Raw genomic sequence first — 16206 nt, 5'->3', positions numbered from 1 at the left:
CTTCCAGCACGGCACCGCCTGTGCTGACCCCTGCCCCACGGCGCTGCCCAGAGCTCGCCGGGGGGGCACAAGGAGCCCCTTGGAAGTGCCAGAGGACAGGGGGGCACTTGGCTCTTGCTGCCCTTCCCTCCCACGCGGCCTCGTTCCCCACAGCTTGTTGTTCCTTGTTCCGTACCACACTCACACCGCATCCATCCCCTAAAAGTCCTGACAGAAGCTCCCTGCAGCGCCATATAAAAGATTGACAACGTCATCAAGTTTATTACACAATTTCCAACCTATCAGAAAGACAAACAAATCTAGTCACTGCGAGCAGGAGGGGCAGCGCCTCGCTGGGTGGTTAATAGGGGTTTGCTCTGCACTTTTCCCCACTATTTGGAAAGAAACTAAAAATTTGTGTCATTTAAGTAAAAAAACAGAACTCTCCCACCAAATGCTTCCCCCAGCACTCACCCGCTAAGCCGGCACCTCATGGTACTTTACAGAGTTATATTTTTTTCTTTTGTTTTGTGTGATTTTAGCCTAAAAAGACCTCTGGAGCCGGGTTTCTCCTGTCCAGCCACAGTTCAGAGGGCCAGACCACCCGGCTGGCATCCCTGGGGGCTGGAAGTCACTCTGGGTCTCCCTAGCTCGCCCCGACCCCCTGGGGCTCCTCCAGCACACAGCCTGTGCCAGAGGGACCCCCCGTGCGGGGCTGGGGGCTGCTCCCTGGCCTCGAAGCGGCGGCGCACAGCTCTGCGCAGCCCCGCCAGGCGCCCAAACCTCCCGGCCTTGTCCCCACCACCCCTGTCCCGCTGGCTGGAGGCCCGCTGGCTGCGGGTGGCAGCCCGCCCTGCCTCCTCCGCTTCCTCTAAAACAAGGAAGGCTCTGCGGGAGAGGCCAGCTCCACGCGGGGCCCCGCTGGCGCCTGCTGGCCGGAGCTGCTGCTTCGGGAGACGTGTGCGGAGGCGGCGATCCCGCTGGGGAAGTCGGGGCGGGGGAAGGGGGCGACCCCTGCCCAGCTCCCACCCCAGCACGCCGCCCCCCGCCCCAGCTGGGAAGGCGAGAGCGGGGCCGGGCTGCGCTTCCCCTCCGCCGGCCGGGGGGAGGCTGGGACCAGGCACAACTCCCTGCGCCTCCGCCGGCCAAACCAGACGCAGGGCGCGAGCTGCACGCCTCCGAGCCCCCCCGCTGCACGCGCCTGGGGGGGATCCGTCCCCTTCCAGACGCCCCCAAAGGGCTGCAGAGAGGAAAAGGCTCACAAACCTCCCTCCGTGGTATAAAAGCACCGTTTCTCTTTGGGTCCAAGCATCCGCGGAGCGGGGCGGCCCCAGGCTCCCCGGCTTCCAGCCTCTCCCCGGGAAGCAGCAGCAGCGGTGGGTGCGGGCGAGGGCTCAGGCCCTAAGGCCACGAGGTGTCGGAGGGAGTCCGCGGGGCGCAGCGCGGCCCTGCCTCGGGTGCCCGGAGAGAGCCGGGGGCGGCGGGGAGGGGGCAGGGGGTGGAGCGGCCTCGGTGGCACAGTCCTGGTCGAGGTGAGGAGATAACGAGTCCATTAAAAACCACTTACTGCCGAACTCCTGCAGGGGAGAGAGAGGAGAGGGGTGGTCCGCGCTGCTCCAGGGACCCCGCGCCTCCCCCACGGGCGGCCCCAGACCCGCGGGTGCCTTGCCGCCGGCTCACCTGTCTCAGTGGTGCCGGTCCCTCTCTCTGTCCCTGTCCCGATGCCGCTCGTGCTCCCGGTTCCGCTCCTGGAAATAGTCCTCGTGCCGGTCCTCGCTGTGCAGCAGGTCCCGGTGCCGCCGGCTGCTCTCGCGGGACCGGCTGGGAGAGCGCTCCCGAGACCGGTGTCGTTTCCTGGGGAAGAGGAGCAAAGGGTTCTGGTCACCTCCCGGGGGGTTCCTGGCCGGGTCTCTCCCCGCAGAGGGGACGGAGACCAAGACCGGGACCCTGAGACGGGTGCCCGCGATGCCACCCGCAGGCAGCGGTACCTGGAGGAGCTGCTGCTGGCGCCTGTGCTGTAGGACTTGGCTTCGATCCCATGCAGGCAGTCTTTGAGGGAGGAGAGGAGGACGCGGCACCGCTCGTCGTTGGCGACGCGGGACTGCTTGATGACAGCGATGGCCGTGAGGAGGGTCTCGATGGCGTCGCTGTAGTCGCCTGGGCGGGAGCGGAGCGGGGCTGAGGGATGCGGGCGAGCTGCGGGGTCGGGGCAGGGCAGGGGGACGGGGACGCGGTCACCGTTACCTGCGCTGGCGCCCGACACCGCCTTGGAAATGGCGCTGCTGGAGATGGCCCGGTTCCTGTTCATGATCTCCTCGAACTCCACCTCGCTCACGGCGGGTGGCGGCGGGCCCAGCTCCCGGCTGCACGGAGACACACGCGGGGGGAGTCGGCACGGCTCCATCCCCCCCCCCAGCTCCGTTTGGTACCAAGCGGCCTTCAGCCCCCCCGTCCCTCGCCCTCCGCTCACCTGCTGTGGTTGTAGGGGGCCATGGCCTTGCCGTAGGTGTCTGGCGGGGGACCCAGGGCTGCGCTGGGCGGGGGGAAGAAGGCTGGGTTGAGGTGCAGGGCTGGGGGGACGGCCCCCGGGGGCGGCACGGCCAGGTGGGGGGGCAGTCGGGGCGGCGGGGGCATGAGGTGCTGGTAGTGGATGCCGGGTGGCGGCGGGGGGACGCCGAAGCCGGAGGAGAGGGGTGGCGGGGGCGGCATGGGCGGCGGGGGCAGCCCCATGAGGGGCAGGGCGGCGGGGGGGCGGTTGAAGAAGGGCAGGATGGAGGGGGGCTTCTCCACGCGGGCGGGCGGCAGCGCGTTCTCTGTCGGCGTGGCACGGCCATCCACGGAGTCCATGGAGTCCCGGGAGTGGGCCCGTGGCGGCACACCTGCAAGTGGCACGGGAAAGGGCCGTGAGCTGCGGCCGGAGGCCCCGCGCGCCTCGGAGACCTCCTCCTCCTCCTCCTCCTCCTCCTCCTCCTCCTCCCCGCCCGCCCACACGAGGTCCGGTCTCTGACGAGCTCGAGGTGCCCAGAGACAGATCCAGCCAGCCAAGCGTAGCCTCCGCTTCCACGTGCCTCCGGGAGGGTCCTGCGCTCTCAGCAGGGCGCCGGCCGCCTGCACGGCGTCGCAGGGACGCTCGCTTTCAGCCGGCGGGGCTCTGCGGTGGTCGCAGAGCAAGCGGGTTACACGGACAGAGGTGCAAAGCCCCAAGAAACGGGGAGAGGTGGCCAAGTCCCCAGTCCCAGGAGCTGTTAAACAACCCAGAGCACCTGCGGCCTGCTGATGGGAATGGATTCAAACCAGCGTGGGCACGGAGGGACGCCAGGGGACAGAACGCAAGCGCTGACAGCTAGAGGAAGGAAAACTCGGTGCCTGTCTGCCCTACAAGAGACAGGCAGGAACCCTTGCTGTGTCCGAAGAGGCTTTGAGGATGAGCCAGGAGAGGAAAGAGGGGGCAGGAGCCCTGGGGGAGCTGCCGAGACCACCACAAAGCCTCTTGAGGGAGGCCAAAACTCCAGAAGGGGATGCGCTCTGCTCCACCAAGCCACGAGGGCAGGCGGGGACGCCGTCTAACGGCGCAGCCGAGCAGTGACCAGAGCTGAAGGGAGGGGGCGAAGGGCAGAGCTACCCCGCTGAGCCTCGGCCAGAGCGTTCAGAAAGAAGGGCTTTCCTTGCATGAAACGGGTCACGGATCTACAATGGCCACAGCTGGCCAAGACCTCCTCGTACATGCTCCTGCCAAGTCAGTCCCTCCGGCTCCGCAGAGCCCGCCGGCGCGGGGCCGGGGTGTCACATCGCTGCGGAGTGAGGCAAGGACCACCTATTGCCATTGTAGAAAGCCCACGGCCAGGCCCCAGCTGGAATACTGTGTCCAGTGATGGGCACCTTACCTCCGCAGGGATGGACAAATTCTGGAGGAGATCCAGAGAAGAGCTACTAATAGATATGGAGGGTCTTAGCTATGTTGGTAGGCTGAAGAGCTTAAGCCCATTCAGTTTGGAGAGGAGGAGGAGGAGGCTACGAGGGATCTTCGCAGTGTGTGAGCACCTAAAAGGGGATCATAAAGACTCGAGTCAGGATCTAATCGGACTCGGCAGCAATAGGACATCACCCCCAGAGGCCGCTGGCAGTGTCCCCCCACCCCGAGGGCTCGGGGGCTCGGCCTGACAGCTCGGCGGGGTCCTGCGGGAGCTGCCACGCAGCGCGGAGGCCCCCCCCAACCCATGGCGCGCCTGCGCCCCACTCACGTTTGCGAGCCTGCGCCTCGAACTGTGACAGGTTCTGCCGGGTGGCCAGCCTCACCTCCACCTTGTCCCCGTTGAGGATTTTGCCGGGCAGGAGCTCCAGCAGCTTGTGGACCGAGTTCTCAGAGGCAACCACCACCTCTGCATACCTGCGGGGAAGCCCGGCGGTCAGCGGGCAGGAGCCGGCCCCGAGCGCTGCTCCCCCTGGCAGGGGTAGGACCCCCACGGAGCCCCAGCCCGCCCCCCCGCAGCACCCCCCACCGCCTGACACCAGCCTGGAGCCACACGTGCCCATCGGTTCCCTTCCCAGGTGCTCGCGCTGCCGGGAGCCTGCAGGTCACCCCCCCTGCTCCGGGCGGGCTGTGCATCCCCCGTGCCCGCTGGGGAAAGCTCCGGCTGCCCCCGGGATGTGGCCGCAGGGGCCTGGCTCCCCCCCCCCGCCCCGTTTCCTCCGTGTCCCCCCTCGGCTCTCACCCTTTCGACTGGCCATTGGCCCGGTTCTCTGCGAACTTCAGCTCCACCACGTCGTAGACGCCGACCGAGCGGATGGTCTGGATCAGCTGCTGGTCCGTCGTCCACTGCGGGCAGCAGGGCAGAGGCCGGCGTCAGCTCCCGCAGCCCATCCCACTCGGACCTGCAGCCTCTCAGGGCTACAAATCCCGTTCCCGTTCGCACCCTAGGGTCAAGCCCAGCTCAGAACGCCTCGTCGACGTGGACTGAGAAGAACCAGCACCTCCCAGCAGCTCTGCAGCCCTCAGGGGCTTCTTCGGAGGACCCTCATCGGCGTACGCGCCCGAAGCACTCACCCAGGAGAAGCTGCCCACGTAGACGGCGGCTCTCTTGTTGCGCAGCCCGCTGTAGGTGTACAGGATGGCAGGGGATTTGTTGTTGGGCTTGGGGGATGGCTCCTGGCGGATCTCGGGGGGTGGCTCCGAGCTGCTGGTGCGGCTTTCAGGGGGCTGCGAGCTGGCTGCGAGCACGTCGTCGTACAGGTCCATCTGGTCAGCATTACTGAACTCAGAGTCCTGCGAGGGAAAAGACCGTCAGGGGAGGCCCGGGGGTGGAACCGTGGCTCGGGAAGGGGCCCGTGGCCACGCACGGGGCTCTGGAGGACTGCTCTGACACGCTCAAGTCCTCCAACAGCCCCCCAGCAGAAGCCAACTCTCGTCCCCCTCCAGGATTTCACGTCCCCAAGGCTCCTGCTGTCCCCAGGGCCACCTCCTGCCAGGGCAGAGGCAGAATCGACGCCCCCCACGCCCGGACGCTGCCCCGGAGAGATGCTGCGGCCACCCCGTCCGACGGCGTGCCCCTCGGACCGCTCATCTCGGGTCTGTTCACAGCTAGAGGAAGGCGAACCGCAGCCACGAGTGAAGCAATCTCCTGGAGGGTGCGTTCGCCTTCAGGACTTCATTTTTGCAGCGATAACTCCCCCGGGCCCAGCCAGCCCCTCTCTGCTACTCCACCACCCTGCAAAAACCGCGCGGCACCCTGGGCTTGCAAAACAAAAAAAGCCTCGGCGTGTGGAAACCCCCGTGTTTGCGCTTCCTCCCCGCCGGCACGGAAATCCCTGACCCGCCCTCGTGCGTGGCCCCGCGTGAACACAACCCCCAGCAGCGTGCCCGGGAGGAGCAGCAGCGGGCTCCGCTCCCCGCTGCTCGGCGTAACCCTGCCGCGACGGCGCACGTGCGGAGGTGGGAAGGGAGGGATGCTCCCCGGAGCAGAGCCACGGGGCTGCGCCTCGCCGGCAGCCCGTGCGGGCCCGACTCTCCCCCTCCCGATTTCGAGGACAAGCCTTTCGCCTTCCCCACGCGCTTCTCCGCTCGGCTGCGGCCCGCGCCCCCCACGTGGGCAAAGGGCTGGCTCGCCGCGACCTGCGCGCCCGGGCAGGACTCAGCTTGCTCCTCGCACCAGGAAGAAGCTCGGCTCTCGTCGATACGAGTTCAGCGGCGGAAAATCAAACTCAATAAGCACCGCCTTGCCCGCCGGGCCGATCTGTGCCCCGGGTACGGCAGCGCGGCCACCTCCCGCTCCCCCTCGGGCCGGCCGAACTCCTGCGGGGCTGCGTGCGCAGCGCTCCCCCCCCCGCAGCACTGCCGCCCTGCGCGGGATGAGCAGCCGCCAAAGCGGCTCCTCAGCTGCGAACTCGGGTGTCCTAGATCCGCCTTCCCGTTCCCACTCCTGCTCCGTGCTATATTTAATTGGGAGCGTACGGCGAGCGCCGTGTTTACTACGTCTCTCCGTGCTAACGGCCCGCCCGGATTCAGCGTGCACAGAGCGTCGTTTCTTGCCCCTCACTGCAGCAGCGGCACTGCCCCCGGGCCCCAGGCAGCACAAAACCGGAGACCCTGCCCCAGCGACGCGGGGGGCCCGACCCATCAGCGCTGGGGACCCATCAGTGCTGGGGACACCAGCGCGAGGCGGTGAAATCCCCTGTGCTGACAGCCGGGGAGCTGCGTGCCCACAAGACGGCACTTCGGGAGCTCGCGGGGCCGCCGGGGAAAGGTGCTCAGCATGCAGCCCTCGGAGGCTCGCGGAGGCACGAAATGAAACCCTTCACCCGCAGACACCCTCTTGACAGCCACGGCCCTTCCTGAGGCAAGTTGTAACATTCATCATCCGGCAACTTCGGCTGCGGAGCTGATAAAAAGGTCGCAGGAATTTCAACAGGGAGAGGTATTTTCATCCTCATTCTCAAAACAGCCCAGCTGTTCGCTTCGTCGGCCTCCCACGCCGCTGCCCCCCCCGGCAAGGCCCAAGGCTGGAAGCTTTCTGCCTGGAAGGTAACTTTCGGCGAGTTCTGGAGAACAAGAGGCGGCTGGGGCAGAAATCCCTCGGAAGCCCTCAGCTGCGCTACGGAGGGGACGCTGCAGCTTGGGAGCCGCTGGGGATCCTCCGGCTCCGCTCAGCTTTCGGTGCTCGCCTTTTTAAGAACTGCCGTGCTCCCGGAAGACGGCACGCAGCTCGCGGTCCCGGCGCTCGGGGCGCGCTCCGGCAGCCTCTCGCCATCGCCGTCTCACGCCGCACAGGCCTTGCGCACCTTGCCCCCAGCCGCCGCGGGCCAGCCGGCCGTGATCACTTCCAGCTCCAAGAAGCCGCCGGCCGCTGGCTCTGTCAAAGCCCTTTTGTGTCCCGTGCCCCAAACCCTCCGGGTGAACCTTTCCGCGCTGCTTCCTGCTGCGTGCGGCCAGGCTCGCGCTGTTCTCTCGACGGCACTCCTGCGCTCCCAAAGCTCCCCGAGGCTTCGCCGAGCCCCTGCCACATCCGTCCCGGCTCCCCAGCAGCCACGTGCCCGAGCCCCGGCCGTACACCCCGCCGGCGGCTGCCCGGTGCCTGAGCCTCGCGGGCAGGCCGGGCGGCACGGGGCTGGCTCAGAAGCGAGGCGGCGGCGGAGCTGTGCCGTCCGGTGCTCCCACCTGCTCGCCTCTCCTCCGGCGGGACGTGATGGCCTTCCCCGCCACGCCGCCGCTGCCACCGCTCTGCGGGCGTCGCGTTTGCTTTCTCTCGGCTCCTTCCCCCTGCCGTGCGGGGTCAGCGCGGGAAACCGAGTCCCCCCCTTGCCTCCTGCTCCGCGCGCTCCTGAACTCCACCCCGGTTCCCCCCGGGCCCTTTCCTCCTCCCCGCCTTCCGCGCTCAGCCCCCCAGCTCTGCCGTCCCAGGGCCCGGGGGTTCCCTCTGGGAGCCTACCGGGAAGCACCCGCCGGGCCCCGGGGAACGTCTGGGTGCCGGGGGCAGGGGCCCGCCGCCCAGCTCACCTCCCGGTGCCGTCCCCGCCCCCGGTTCCCCCGGGGAGCCCCTCACCTGGTTGAACTCCTCGTCGGCGTAGATGTCGATCAGGTCCACTCCCTCGGACATAGTTCCCGACGGGGCCGGGGCCGGGGCGGGACCGGGACCGGGACGAGCAGCAGCAGACCAAGGGGGGGCACTGCGGGGGGGGGCGGCTGTCACTGCCGGTCCCCCCCGGTGCCCCACGGTTCCCCAAACCCCCACCCCCGCCTGGACACCGACCCCCGGTCCCCACCCCCCAAACCCAGCCTCCGCCGCCCCCCCCGGCCCGGTGCCGCCCCCCCCGGCCCGGTGCCGCCCCCCCCGGCCCGGTGCCGCCCCCCCGGTCCCGGCCTGGCCCCGGACCCGGGAGCAAGGGGAGGGGACGCGGTCCCTCCCCCCCCCGCCCCTCCCGGTGCCGCCCGCAGGCCCCGCGCGCGCCGCCCGCGCTCACCGCCACCGCCAGCGCCGCCGCGCCTCGCCCCGCCCCTTCCGGCCTCCGCCCGCCGCGCCCCGCCCCTTCCGGCCTCCGCCCCGGTCTTACCATAGAGTCGGGGGGGCTGCAGGCGCAGAGCGGCCCTGGGGGGGGGGGGGGTGGAGGTGTCATGGCGGCGGGCAGGGTGAGAGGGGAGGGGGGTGGGGGAGGATGGGGGGCCGGGGAGGGGTGAATTGGGGGCGGGGGGGGGAGCGGGGGCCCGGTGTGGGGAATGGGGGCCTGGGGGACCCCGGGGGGGGGTTAGGGGGCTGGGGGGGGGCGGGGGGCCGTGGGGGGGGGGGGGATTGGGGGCTGGGGGGTTTGGGGGGGAGCTGCATGTGGGGTAAGGGATGGGGGCCTGGGGGCGGTTAGGGGATTAGGGGCAGCGGGGCTTGGTGGGGCGCTGTGTGTGTGTGTGGGGGATTGGGGCCTGGATTGGGGTGGGGTGGGGATTAGGGCCGGTGGGGCTCGGTGCGGGGGGGTGTTGGGGCCTGGGGCTGTGTTAAGGTTGGTGCCTGACGCCCCCGGTGCTGCCCCGGCCCCCTCGCAGCTCTGCTCGCTGCCCCGATGGGCCCTGCGCCGGCCCGTGCCGCTGTGCGCCCAGCGCGGGTACCGCGGGGACTCGCCGAGCGACTCGGGGAAGGACGTGCTGGAGATCCCCCTGCCCCCCTGGCAGGAGCGCCCCGACGAGCCGCTGCCCACCAAGAGGGCCCGGCTGCTGTACGAGAGCAGGAAGAGGGGCATGCTGGAGAACTGCATCCTGCTCAGGTGAGGCACGGGCTGCCCGGCCCCGCCGGCACCCTGGGCGCGCTTCGGGCAGGGACGGGGCATGCTTCACGGGAGGCGCGATAGCAGCCCTGTGGAGGTAAGGGCCGTCAGGAGGTGAGCGTAGCTGCCACGCAGCTCAGCTCGCTACTGCGTCACAGGTCCTTAATTAGCAAGGAAGAGCTCTGGGCGGTGCAGGAATCAGCTTGATGGGGCAGGGCACGGTCAGAATCCAAGCCCTGAGGAGATGTCGTGTTGCTTGGGGGGGAGGTGGCAAGCATCTGAGGATCTGCAGTGAGCTGTCAGATAAATCACCGCTTGCGTAGGTTTAGGGTGCGGTGGTCGGTGCGGCTGCTGGCAGGACAGTGCCAGAGGAAGCACATGAGAGGTCTGGAGGAAGCTCCTAGCTGGTGGCTGAGCCAAAAATCCTTTGGGAGGACTTTTGGGGCCTCCTGGGCTTCTCCTGTGGTAGGTAACAAAGCGTAGCCTGGGGCGTAAGGCAGGAGGCAGCATACACCAGCTCCTCCCGGTCCTCTGGTGTCACACAGAGAGCCAGGCATCAGCCACTGTGCCAGCCCTGCTCTTCCTCCAGCACCCCACACTCATCCTCGTGCATCCCCCTTCCAGCCTCTTTGCGAAGGAGAACCTGAACCGCATGAGTGAACGGCAGCTGAACCTCTACGACCGGCTCATCAACGAGCCCAGCAATGACTGGGACATTTACTACTGGGCCACAGGTACGCGCGGCCACCGAGGTGGCACCGCACCGGGCTGTGGGAGCTGGGCTTGGTGTGCTGGGCGTGTTGGGACTGTGTGGGGCCGCTCTCCTCACGCGGTCCCTTCTTGTTTTCACCGCAGAAGCGAAGCCTACGCCAGCCGTGTTTGAGAACGAGGTGATGGCCATGCTGAGGGAGTTTGCCAAGAACAAGAAGAGGGAGCAGAGGCTGCGGCAGCCGGACCTGGAGTACCTCTTTGAGCCTCCACGCTGACCGGCGGCTGTCGTTTCCCTCCCCGTCCCCTGGAGCAGAGGAGGGGCACCGGGGGCCCTGCAGAAACACCAGCGCTGCCGCCCTCCCTGCTGCCCTCCTCCTCTGGCAGTGGCTCCCGTGGACTCTCAGGGCTTGATGAATAAAGCTGTGGCTGCTAGCCCTGGCGCTCGCCTTGCCTGGCTGCCCCTCCTGCTGCACGCCGGGCTCTGCTCTTGGCTGGAGGTGGCGGCTGCCCCCATCTCGTGTCCGTTCCTTGCAAACCCAATTTTCAGGGAGCTCCGGCAGGTGGCCCCACGCGTGGGCAAGGCGGGGCTCCTCGCCCTGGCAGCACGTGCAGGTTCGTGGCATGTGCTGAGCTGGGGGCTGGCTGGTCCCTGGTAGGCGGTGTCCTGCTGACCCTCGGCCACCCAGGCACCCCTGGTGCTCCTCAACCCGACACGGGGCACCGGGGAGCCCGCAGTGCCATCCCGCCTGGTCCCCAGCGCCCTCCGCAGGGTGTCCCAGCCGGGCCGGTGTCCCCAGGCAGCAGGGATAGTCCCTGTGCGGCCGCGGTCACCGCGCGTCACCGTGCCGGTTACCTGGAGACGGCACGGCGCCCCCGGCATCCGCTTCCGCAGTGATGTCCTGCAGCCACCACTGCCTCCAGGTCCTTGTGGCGGCACCGGGGGGACACCGGGCAGCCCAGCGGCATGCCGTCCACCCGTCCGTTTGTCTGTCCCCGCGCTAAGCTGCAGTCCCTGCCCTGGGGCTCACCTGCCGTGGGGCCGGGCACCGTCTGTGCAAAGCCATGTGCAGGGGACAGCGGGGACCTCATGGAATTCTACGCCACGACCTATGCGGTGGCTTACGGTAGGGGTGCAGGGCAGCCCTCACACCCCCCCCTCTGCCCCCCCCAGAACTGCAGGGGCCTGGCTGAGCCCCCCTCTGTCACCCAGGTCACCCCGGTTTCAGTCCGTACCTTGGCCACCGCCGTAGGCGCTGGCTTCGTCTCCAACACCCGCTCCGATGCCGCCGGCCTCATCCGCCCGCGCAGCGCCGCAGGGGGGTGCGTGCCCCCGCTGCGGGGCAGGGATGGGGGCACCTTTTGGGGGTCCCCCTGGTCACAGCCGTGCTGGCCTCTCGCCGCAGCCGCTTCTGGGACACCGCCATGTCCACCACCGCCGAGCGCTTCCAGCCCCTCCTGCTCCCCGACGGCCGGAGCCTGCTGCCGCAGCACGTCCACCAGCCGGGCAGTGGCTACAGCCACCAGCAGCCCCTTCCTCACCTCCGTGCTGGGGCGGTGAGCCCCCCGCCCGCCTCCGGGGAGCACGGCGCCGATCCTGCCCAGACTGGTACAGTTTTGGGGGGGGGGGGGGCGGCTCCAAGCCTGGAAGGGTTTGGGGGTCCCAGAAGCCCTCTGCCCCGTGCCACCCCCAAAAGCAGGGGGACGCCCTAGGCCACGTGAGCGTTGGGGCAGCAGGGCTGAGCACCCCCCCCCCCAATCTCCCCCCCGCAGACGTCCTGCAGAGGACGACCGTCGGCGCCAAGGAGGAGACGGGCTTCACCAGGGCCACCCCGACGAGCGGCACCATCCTGCCACCCGCGCTGGGCCAGCCCGTGAGCCCCCAGCCCCCCGGAGCCCCTCTTCCCCCTCCGACACCCGACACTTTTTTCTCTCCTGCAGCTCGGGGCCAGCACCACCACGACGGCCTACCTGCCCCCTGCCCACGGCACGGTAAGCGGGACAGGGCGGTGAGGTGACCCCCGCCTGGGGACCCCCGCGTCCCATCCCTCCTGGTCCCCCGCAGGGCGGCAGGGTGCTCCCGGTGCTGGTGCGGGGCTCCGACAGAAGCAGCGGCTTCAGCCGGGAGGCCCCGGGCCTCCTGAGCGTGCCGGTGAGTGGCTCCCGTCCCGTCCCCGTCCCGCGTGCCCCCCCTGGCCTCACCCGCTGTTCCCACGCAGGCCTCGCCCCGCCGCCCCCCCTTGCTGCTCGTCTCCCGGGGGCTGCAGGCCCCCCGCCCGGCCCAGGCCTGCCTGCGGGGCCGGCAGAGCAGCGGCAGGATGGTGGGTGCGTGCCCCCGACCCCCCCGTGCCCCCTGTCCCACGGGGCTGGGCACCCACCCCTCATTTCCCCCCCCCCCCCAGGAGCCGTCGGGGTTCACCACTAACCACGGCCGGGCCGCGACCCCCCCGTGGGCCCCGTGCCCCGCAGCACCGGGTGAGTGTGACCGGGCCAGGGGGGCGGATAACGGCCGGGGGGGCCCAGCCGTGACCCCTCGCCCCTCGGTTTCACAGCGGAGCCCGTGCCCAGCTGCACGGCACGGCCCCGGGGGGGCGTCCAGGCCCTGCGGCCCAGCGCCTTCGGCACCAACAACCTGCGCGCGGGGCTGGGGGGCGGCGGCGGCGCCCGCTTCTCGACGCCCCCCCCATAAAAAGGCTGCGGAAGGGGGAGTAAAGGCGCGGGTCCCGCGGGGGGCGTGGTCACGATCAAGGGGGCGTGGTCACGATCATGGGGGCGTGGTCACGATCAGGGGGCGTGGTCTGAGCACGGGTGGGGGCGTGGTCCCAGGTGGTGGGGGCGTGGTCTGAGCGTGGAGGGGGCGTGGTCTTAGGGCTCGGGGGCGTGGTCCCGAACTCGGGGGGCGTGGCCTGAGCGCGATGGGGGCGTGGTTTCTGCGTCGGGGGCGTGGTCTGAGCACGGAGGGGCGTGGTCCCGATCAGCGGGGGGCGTGGTCCCGGTTGAGGGGGCGTGGCCTGTGGTCGGAGGGGGCGTGGTTCCTGTTTAGGGGGCGTGGTCCCTGTCTCGGGGGCGTGGCCTGAGCGCGGAGGGGGCGTGGCCTGAGCGCGGAGGGGGCGTGGCCTGGGCGCGGAGGGGGCGTGGCCTGAGCGCGGAGGGGGCGTGGCCTGAGCGCGGAGGGGGCGTGGCCTGAGCGCGGAGGGGGCGTGGCCTGAGCGCGGAGGGGGCGTGGCCTGAGCGCGGAGGGGGCGTGGCCTGGGCGCGGGGGGGGCGTGGCCCCGCGCCTCCCCGCGCCTCCCCGCTGCCCGCGCCGTGCCGGGCTGCCGCGGCGCCGCGCGGGCCGGGGGCGATGGGCAGCGGCGGCTCGGCGCGGCCGGCGTCGGCCGAGGGCCCCGGGGGCGCGGAGCAGCGTCTGGAGGTGCGCGGCGGGCGGCTGCCGGCGGCGCTGTGGGCGCAGCGCGGGCTCATCAAGCTGTACCTGAGCGGCGCGGGGCTGCGGGAGCTGCCGGCCGAGCTGGCGGCGCTGCGGCACCTCCGCACGCTGGCCCTGGACGGCAACGAGCTGCTGGAGGTGCCCGAGGCGCTGTGCCGCCTGCCGCGCCTGGCGCACCTCTACCTGGGCCGCAACGGGCTGCGGGGGCTGCCGCCCGCCTTCGCCCGCCTGCAGAGCCTGCGCTGCCTCTGGCTGGAGGGCAACGCCGTGGCGCGCTTCCCCCGCGCCCTGCTGCGCCTGCCCGGCCTGCGCAGCCTGCAGCTGGGCGACAACCGCCTGGCGCGCCTGCCCGCCGCGCTGCCCCGCATGGCCGGCCTGCGCGGGCTCTGGCTCTACGGCAACCGCTTCGAGGAGTTCCCCCCGGCCCTGCTGCGCATGGGCCAGCTCCACGTCCTCGACCTGGACCGCAACCGCATCGCCCGCTTCCCCGACCTGGCCGGCCTGGCCGGCCTGCGCCTGCTCTCCTACGACCACAACCCCGTGCGGCAGCCGCCCCGCGTGGCCGACGCCGTGCGGCTGGTGGGCGACGGGGCGCAGGAGTTCATGGAGGCGCGGGAGGAGCGCCTGCAGGGCCTCCGGTGCCAGGACGAGAAGGAGGAGGAGGAGGAGGAAGGCGCTGAGGCCTCCCCGGCGGCCCCCAGGGACGGCTCCCCGCTGCTGGGGGACGCGGAGGGCGGCGTCGCGGCCCTGCCGGGCTCCCCGGGCGAGACGTGAGGCGCTGCGCCGCAGCCGGACACCCCCTGGATGCGCTGCAAAGGGATGGGGAGCCTCTGCGGGGCTGCCAAGGACCAGCGTCTCCCGCCTAGGGCAGGCAGAACGGGAAGCCTGCGACCTCTGCACAAGGGAAAACAGCCCACAGTTTGCTGGGACTGCAAGGAGCCGCCACCTGAACCCACGGGGCTCGCAGCTTGCCATCAGCATCCGCAAGCCCACCTTAGAGCGCCCTGCGTAAGCATGGGGCTCGAGCATCGGACAAGGGAAACCTCCCTCTGCCTGACGGGTGGCCCTGCAGACCCCGCTCACCCACGGGACAGGCAGCCAGGCGTCCCTGAGAAGCCGGTGTCCCAGGAGCACGGCTCTGGGGACTTTCCTACAACCAGCTGCAGGTGCCCCACCGCCTCCATGGGTGCCTTTTGCTCCTGGTTCCATGGGGCAAGACAGAAAGAAGCAACGCTGTTTGCATCTTTGCGTGCAGACCCCGTTGCCCTGAAGAGCGTCAAGGTTTGACACAAACGCACAAACCTCTTCTGCACCCAGAGACCCCCCCCCACCACCACCACCACTTCCAGGCTTGGGAAGATGGAAAGCCTCGCCTGTGCACCTACTCTCAAGCCTGCGAAGGGGTTTGCCTGTCTGCAGTGGGAAGAGGAGTCCCATGCCCTGCCCAGAATCAGGCTCTGGAGACAGGGCTGCAGGCTCACCGTCCCTCTTCCCCTCCTCGAGCCCCATTTGTACCAAACCCTGGCAATAAAAAGCACAAACCCAGCAAATCTGGTGTGGAAAGGCTTTGGGTTCGGCTCTCGGGCGGCTGCAGCAGGGAAGAGGGAGGTATTTGGGAAGGGGGTTGAACTCAGCCTGTCAATGCTGCGCAGCAGGGCCAGCTTATTTGTATTTTTCGGGCTGGATGCGGTCCCGTTCCCTCTGCCCACCCCCGAGCCCTCCTGGCGCACCCCGTGCCGCCTCTGAGGTCTCAGCTCACCGGAGGGCACAGACCGCGCATCCGCTTTTAATTGCGAGGGGTTGGGCTGGGCGGCCGGCGGCCAAGCCCGCGTGCCCACCACATCCTCTGCCTTCTTTGGGGCTTTTTCCTTCTCTTTGCAGCAGGAACCGCGGGCTGTTTGCAATGCCATTAAGAAGCTGCCTTCCCTTGAGCAGGGCTGTGCCACCGCCGCAGGGTGAGGGGTGCAGGCAGCCGGGGGTGCCGCCAGCCTCTCCCCGCAGCAGGGACGAGATCCACGGACAGGGTGACACTGAAATGGCACGGAAGGCAATGCTTGCGGAGGGGGTCCCTGCCTCTCCGGTGCCTATTCCCACCCTGGATCCCGATTCCCAGCTTGGGTGTGGGATTTGTGCCTGTCCCGGGATGGGGCTGGTGTCTGGGACCTGCCGCGGGTGGCAGAAACCCCACACGTTTCTGCTACGCACGAGCCTTTGGGGCTGCTGGCATCTTCGGGAGGCGTGTGTGCAGTGCATCATCCATACGTCTGCCTCTATATATATCCCTGCCTCCTCGCAGCTCCCCGCGCACCACGCCGCGTGTCCTCGCCGCAGCTGGGAGCATGCTGCTATTTCCATCTGCTCCTGCTGACTGCGGGCACAAAGGTGCAGGCACCGGGAGCGCTGCGGCGAGGACGGGCTCCACATGACGGGAGCACCGGGACCGAGCGCGTCACCCGCTCTCCTCCTTCAAAAGACCCCAGTCACGAGGAGAACCAGGCTCCGGCGTCCCCCCCAGCACCCCGGCCCCATCCAGCACCGCGCTGCCCCGAGCACGTCGCCCCCTGCCAGCCCCGCGTCTGGAGTTTCCTTTACTTATTCAAGACCAGCGCCCGCTCAATTATTTATCACAGCAACTCGAGCCTTTGTGGTGCTGCTGGCGCCCCGGGCTCGCAGTCAGCCTGTGTACCCCCCGCTTTGGGGACAGGCGCCCTGGCGGGATGGCCCTGGGCACGGTGGCGTTGTACCCAGCGGGTACAAAGCCCCCTGGGGACCCCCAGCCCGCCCCCCCCCAACCCACACCCGCTGCTGGCACAGCCACCGGGGAACCGCGAGGCCGGCCCCCCCAGCCC

At 69.7% G+C, this 16206-nt stretch overlaps 4 protein-coding genes across 9 annotated transcripts; 3 read left to right on the top strand and 1 right to left on the bottom strand.

Annotated features, from left to right (window-relative positions):
- Nucleotides 1-234: 234 nt before the first annotated feature.
- On the bottom strand, nt 235-8499 carry CPSF7 (cleavage and polyadenylation specific factor 7). Of its 3 annotated transcripts, none has more exons than XM_083837044.1 (10): nt 8434-8499; nt 8016-8139; nt 5024-5242; nt 4692-4795; nt 4221-4366; nt 2450-2858; nt 2224-2342; nt 1968-2136; nt 1660-1833; nt 235-1556 (listed from the first exon to the last, which is right to left on the bottom strand). In XM_083837044.1, exons 2-9 carry the CDS (start codon nt 8067-8069, stop codon nt 1665-1667), a joined length of 1389 nt encoding a protein of 462 aa, XP_083693170.1. In that variant the 5' UTR covers nt 8070-8139; nt 8434-8499; the 3' UTR covers nt 235-1556; nt 1660-1664. The 3 variants fall into 3 exon arrangements, with proteins under 3 accessions (XP_083693170.1, XP_083693172.1, XP_083693171.1); XM_083837046.1 differs by having other exon boundaries at nt 235-1502; XM_083837045.1 differs by lacking the exon at nt 8434-8499 and adding an exon at nt 8346-8427.
- SDHAF2 (succinate dehydrogenase complex assembly factor 2) lies at nt 8452-10365 on the top strand. Its single transcript, XM_083837085.1, has 4 exons — nt 8452-8599; nt 9005-9222; nt 9847-9956; nt 10078-10365. Exons 1-4 carry the CDS (start codon nt 8585-8587, stop codon nt 10206-10208), a joined length of 474 nt encoding a protein of 157 aa, XP_083693211.1. The 5' UTR covers nt 8452-8584; the 3' UTR covers nt 10209-10365.
- A 146-nt stretch (nt 10366-10511) lies between these two features.
- On the top strand, nt 10512-12791 carry SAXO4 (stabilizer of axonemal microtubules 4). 4 transcript variants are annotated; one of them, XM_083837042.1, is made up of 8 exons: nt 10512-11253; nt 11337-11539; nt 11704-11804; nt 11872-11922; nt 11996-12082; nt 12150-12251; nt 12333-12405; nt 12483-12718. In XM_083837042.1, the coding sequence occupies exons 1-8, from the start codon at nt 10898-10900 to the stop codon at nt 12617-12619; spliced, it is 1110 nt and encodes a 369-aa protein (XP_083693168.1). In that variant the 5' UTR covers nt 10512-10897; the 3' UTR covers nt 12620-12718. The 4 variants fall into 4 exon arrangements, with proteins under 4 accessions (XP_083693168.1, XP_083693167.1, XP_083693166.1 ...); XM_083837041.1 differs by having other exon boundaries at nt 12333-12791; XM_083837040.1 differs by having other exon boundaries at nt 11704-11922; nt 11996-12251; nt 12483-12791.
- A 425-nt stretch (nt 12792-13216) lies between these two features.
- LRRC10B (leucine rich repeat containing 10B) lies at nt 13217-16147 on the top strand. Its single transcript, XM_083837066.1, has one exon. The coding sequence runs from the start codon at nt 13274-13276 to the stop codon at nt 14129-14131; it is 858 nt and encodes a 285-aa protein (XP_083693192.1). The 5' UTR covers nt 13217-13273; the 3' UTR covers nt 14132-16147.
- Nucleotides 16148-16206: the final 59 nt, after the last annotated feature.

The sequence above is a fragment of the Anser anser genome (assembly GCF_964211835.1).
Source record: "Anser anser genome assembly, chromosome: 5".
Taxonomy (NCBI): domain Eukaryota; kingdom Metazoa; phylum Chordata; class Aves; order Anseriformes; family Anatidae; genus Anser; species Anser anser.
The sequence above is the reverse complement of the archived record's forward strand: the minus strand, read 5'-3'. Positions and strand labels throughout refer to the sequence as shown.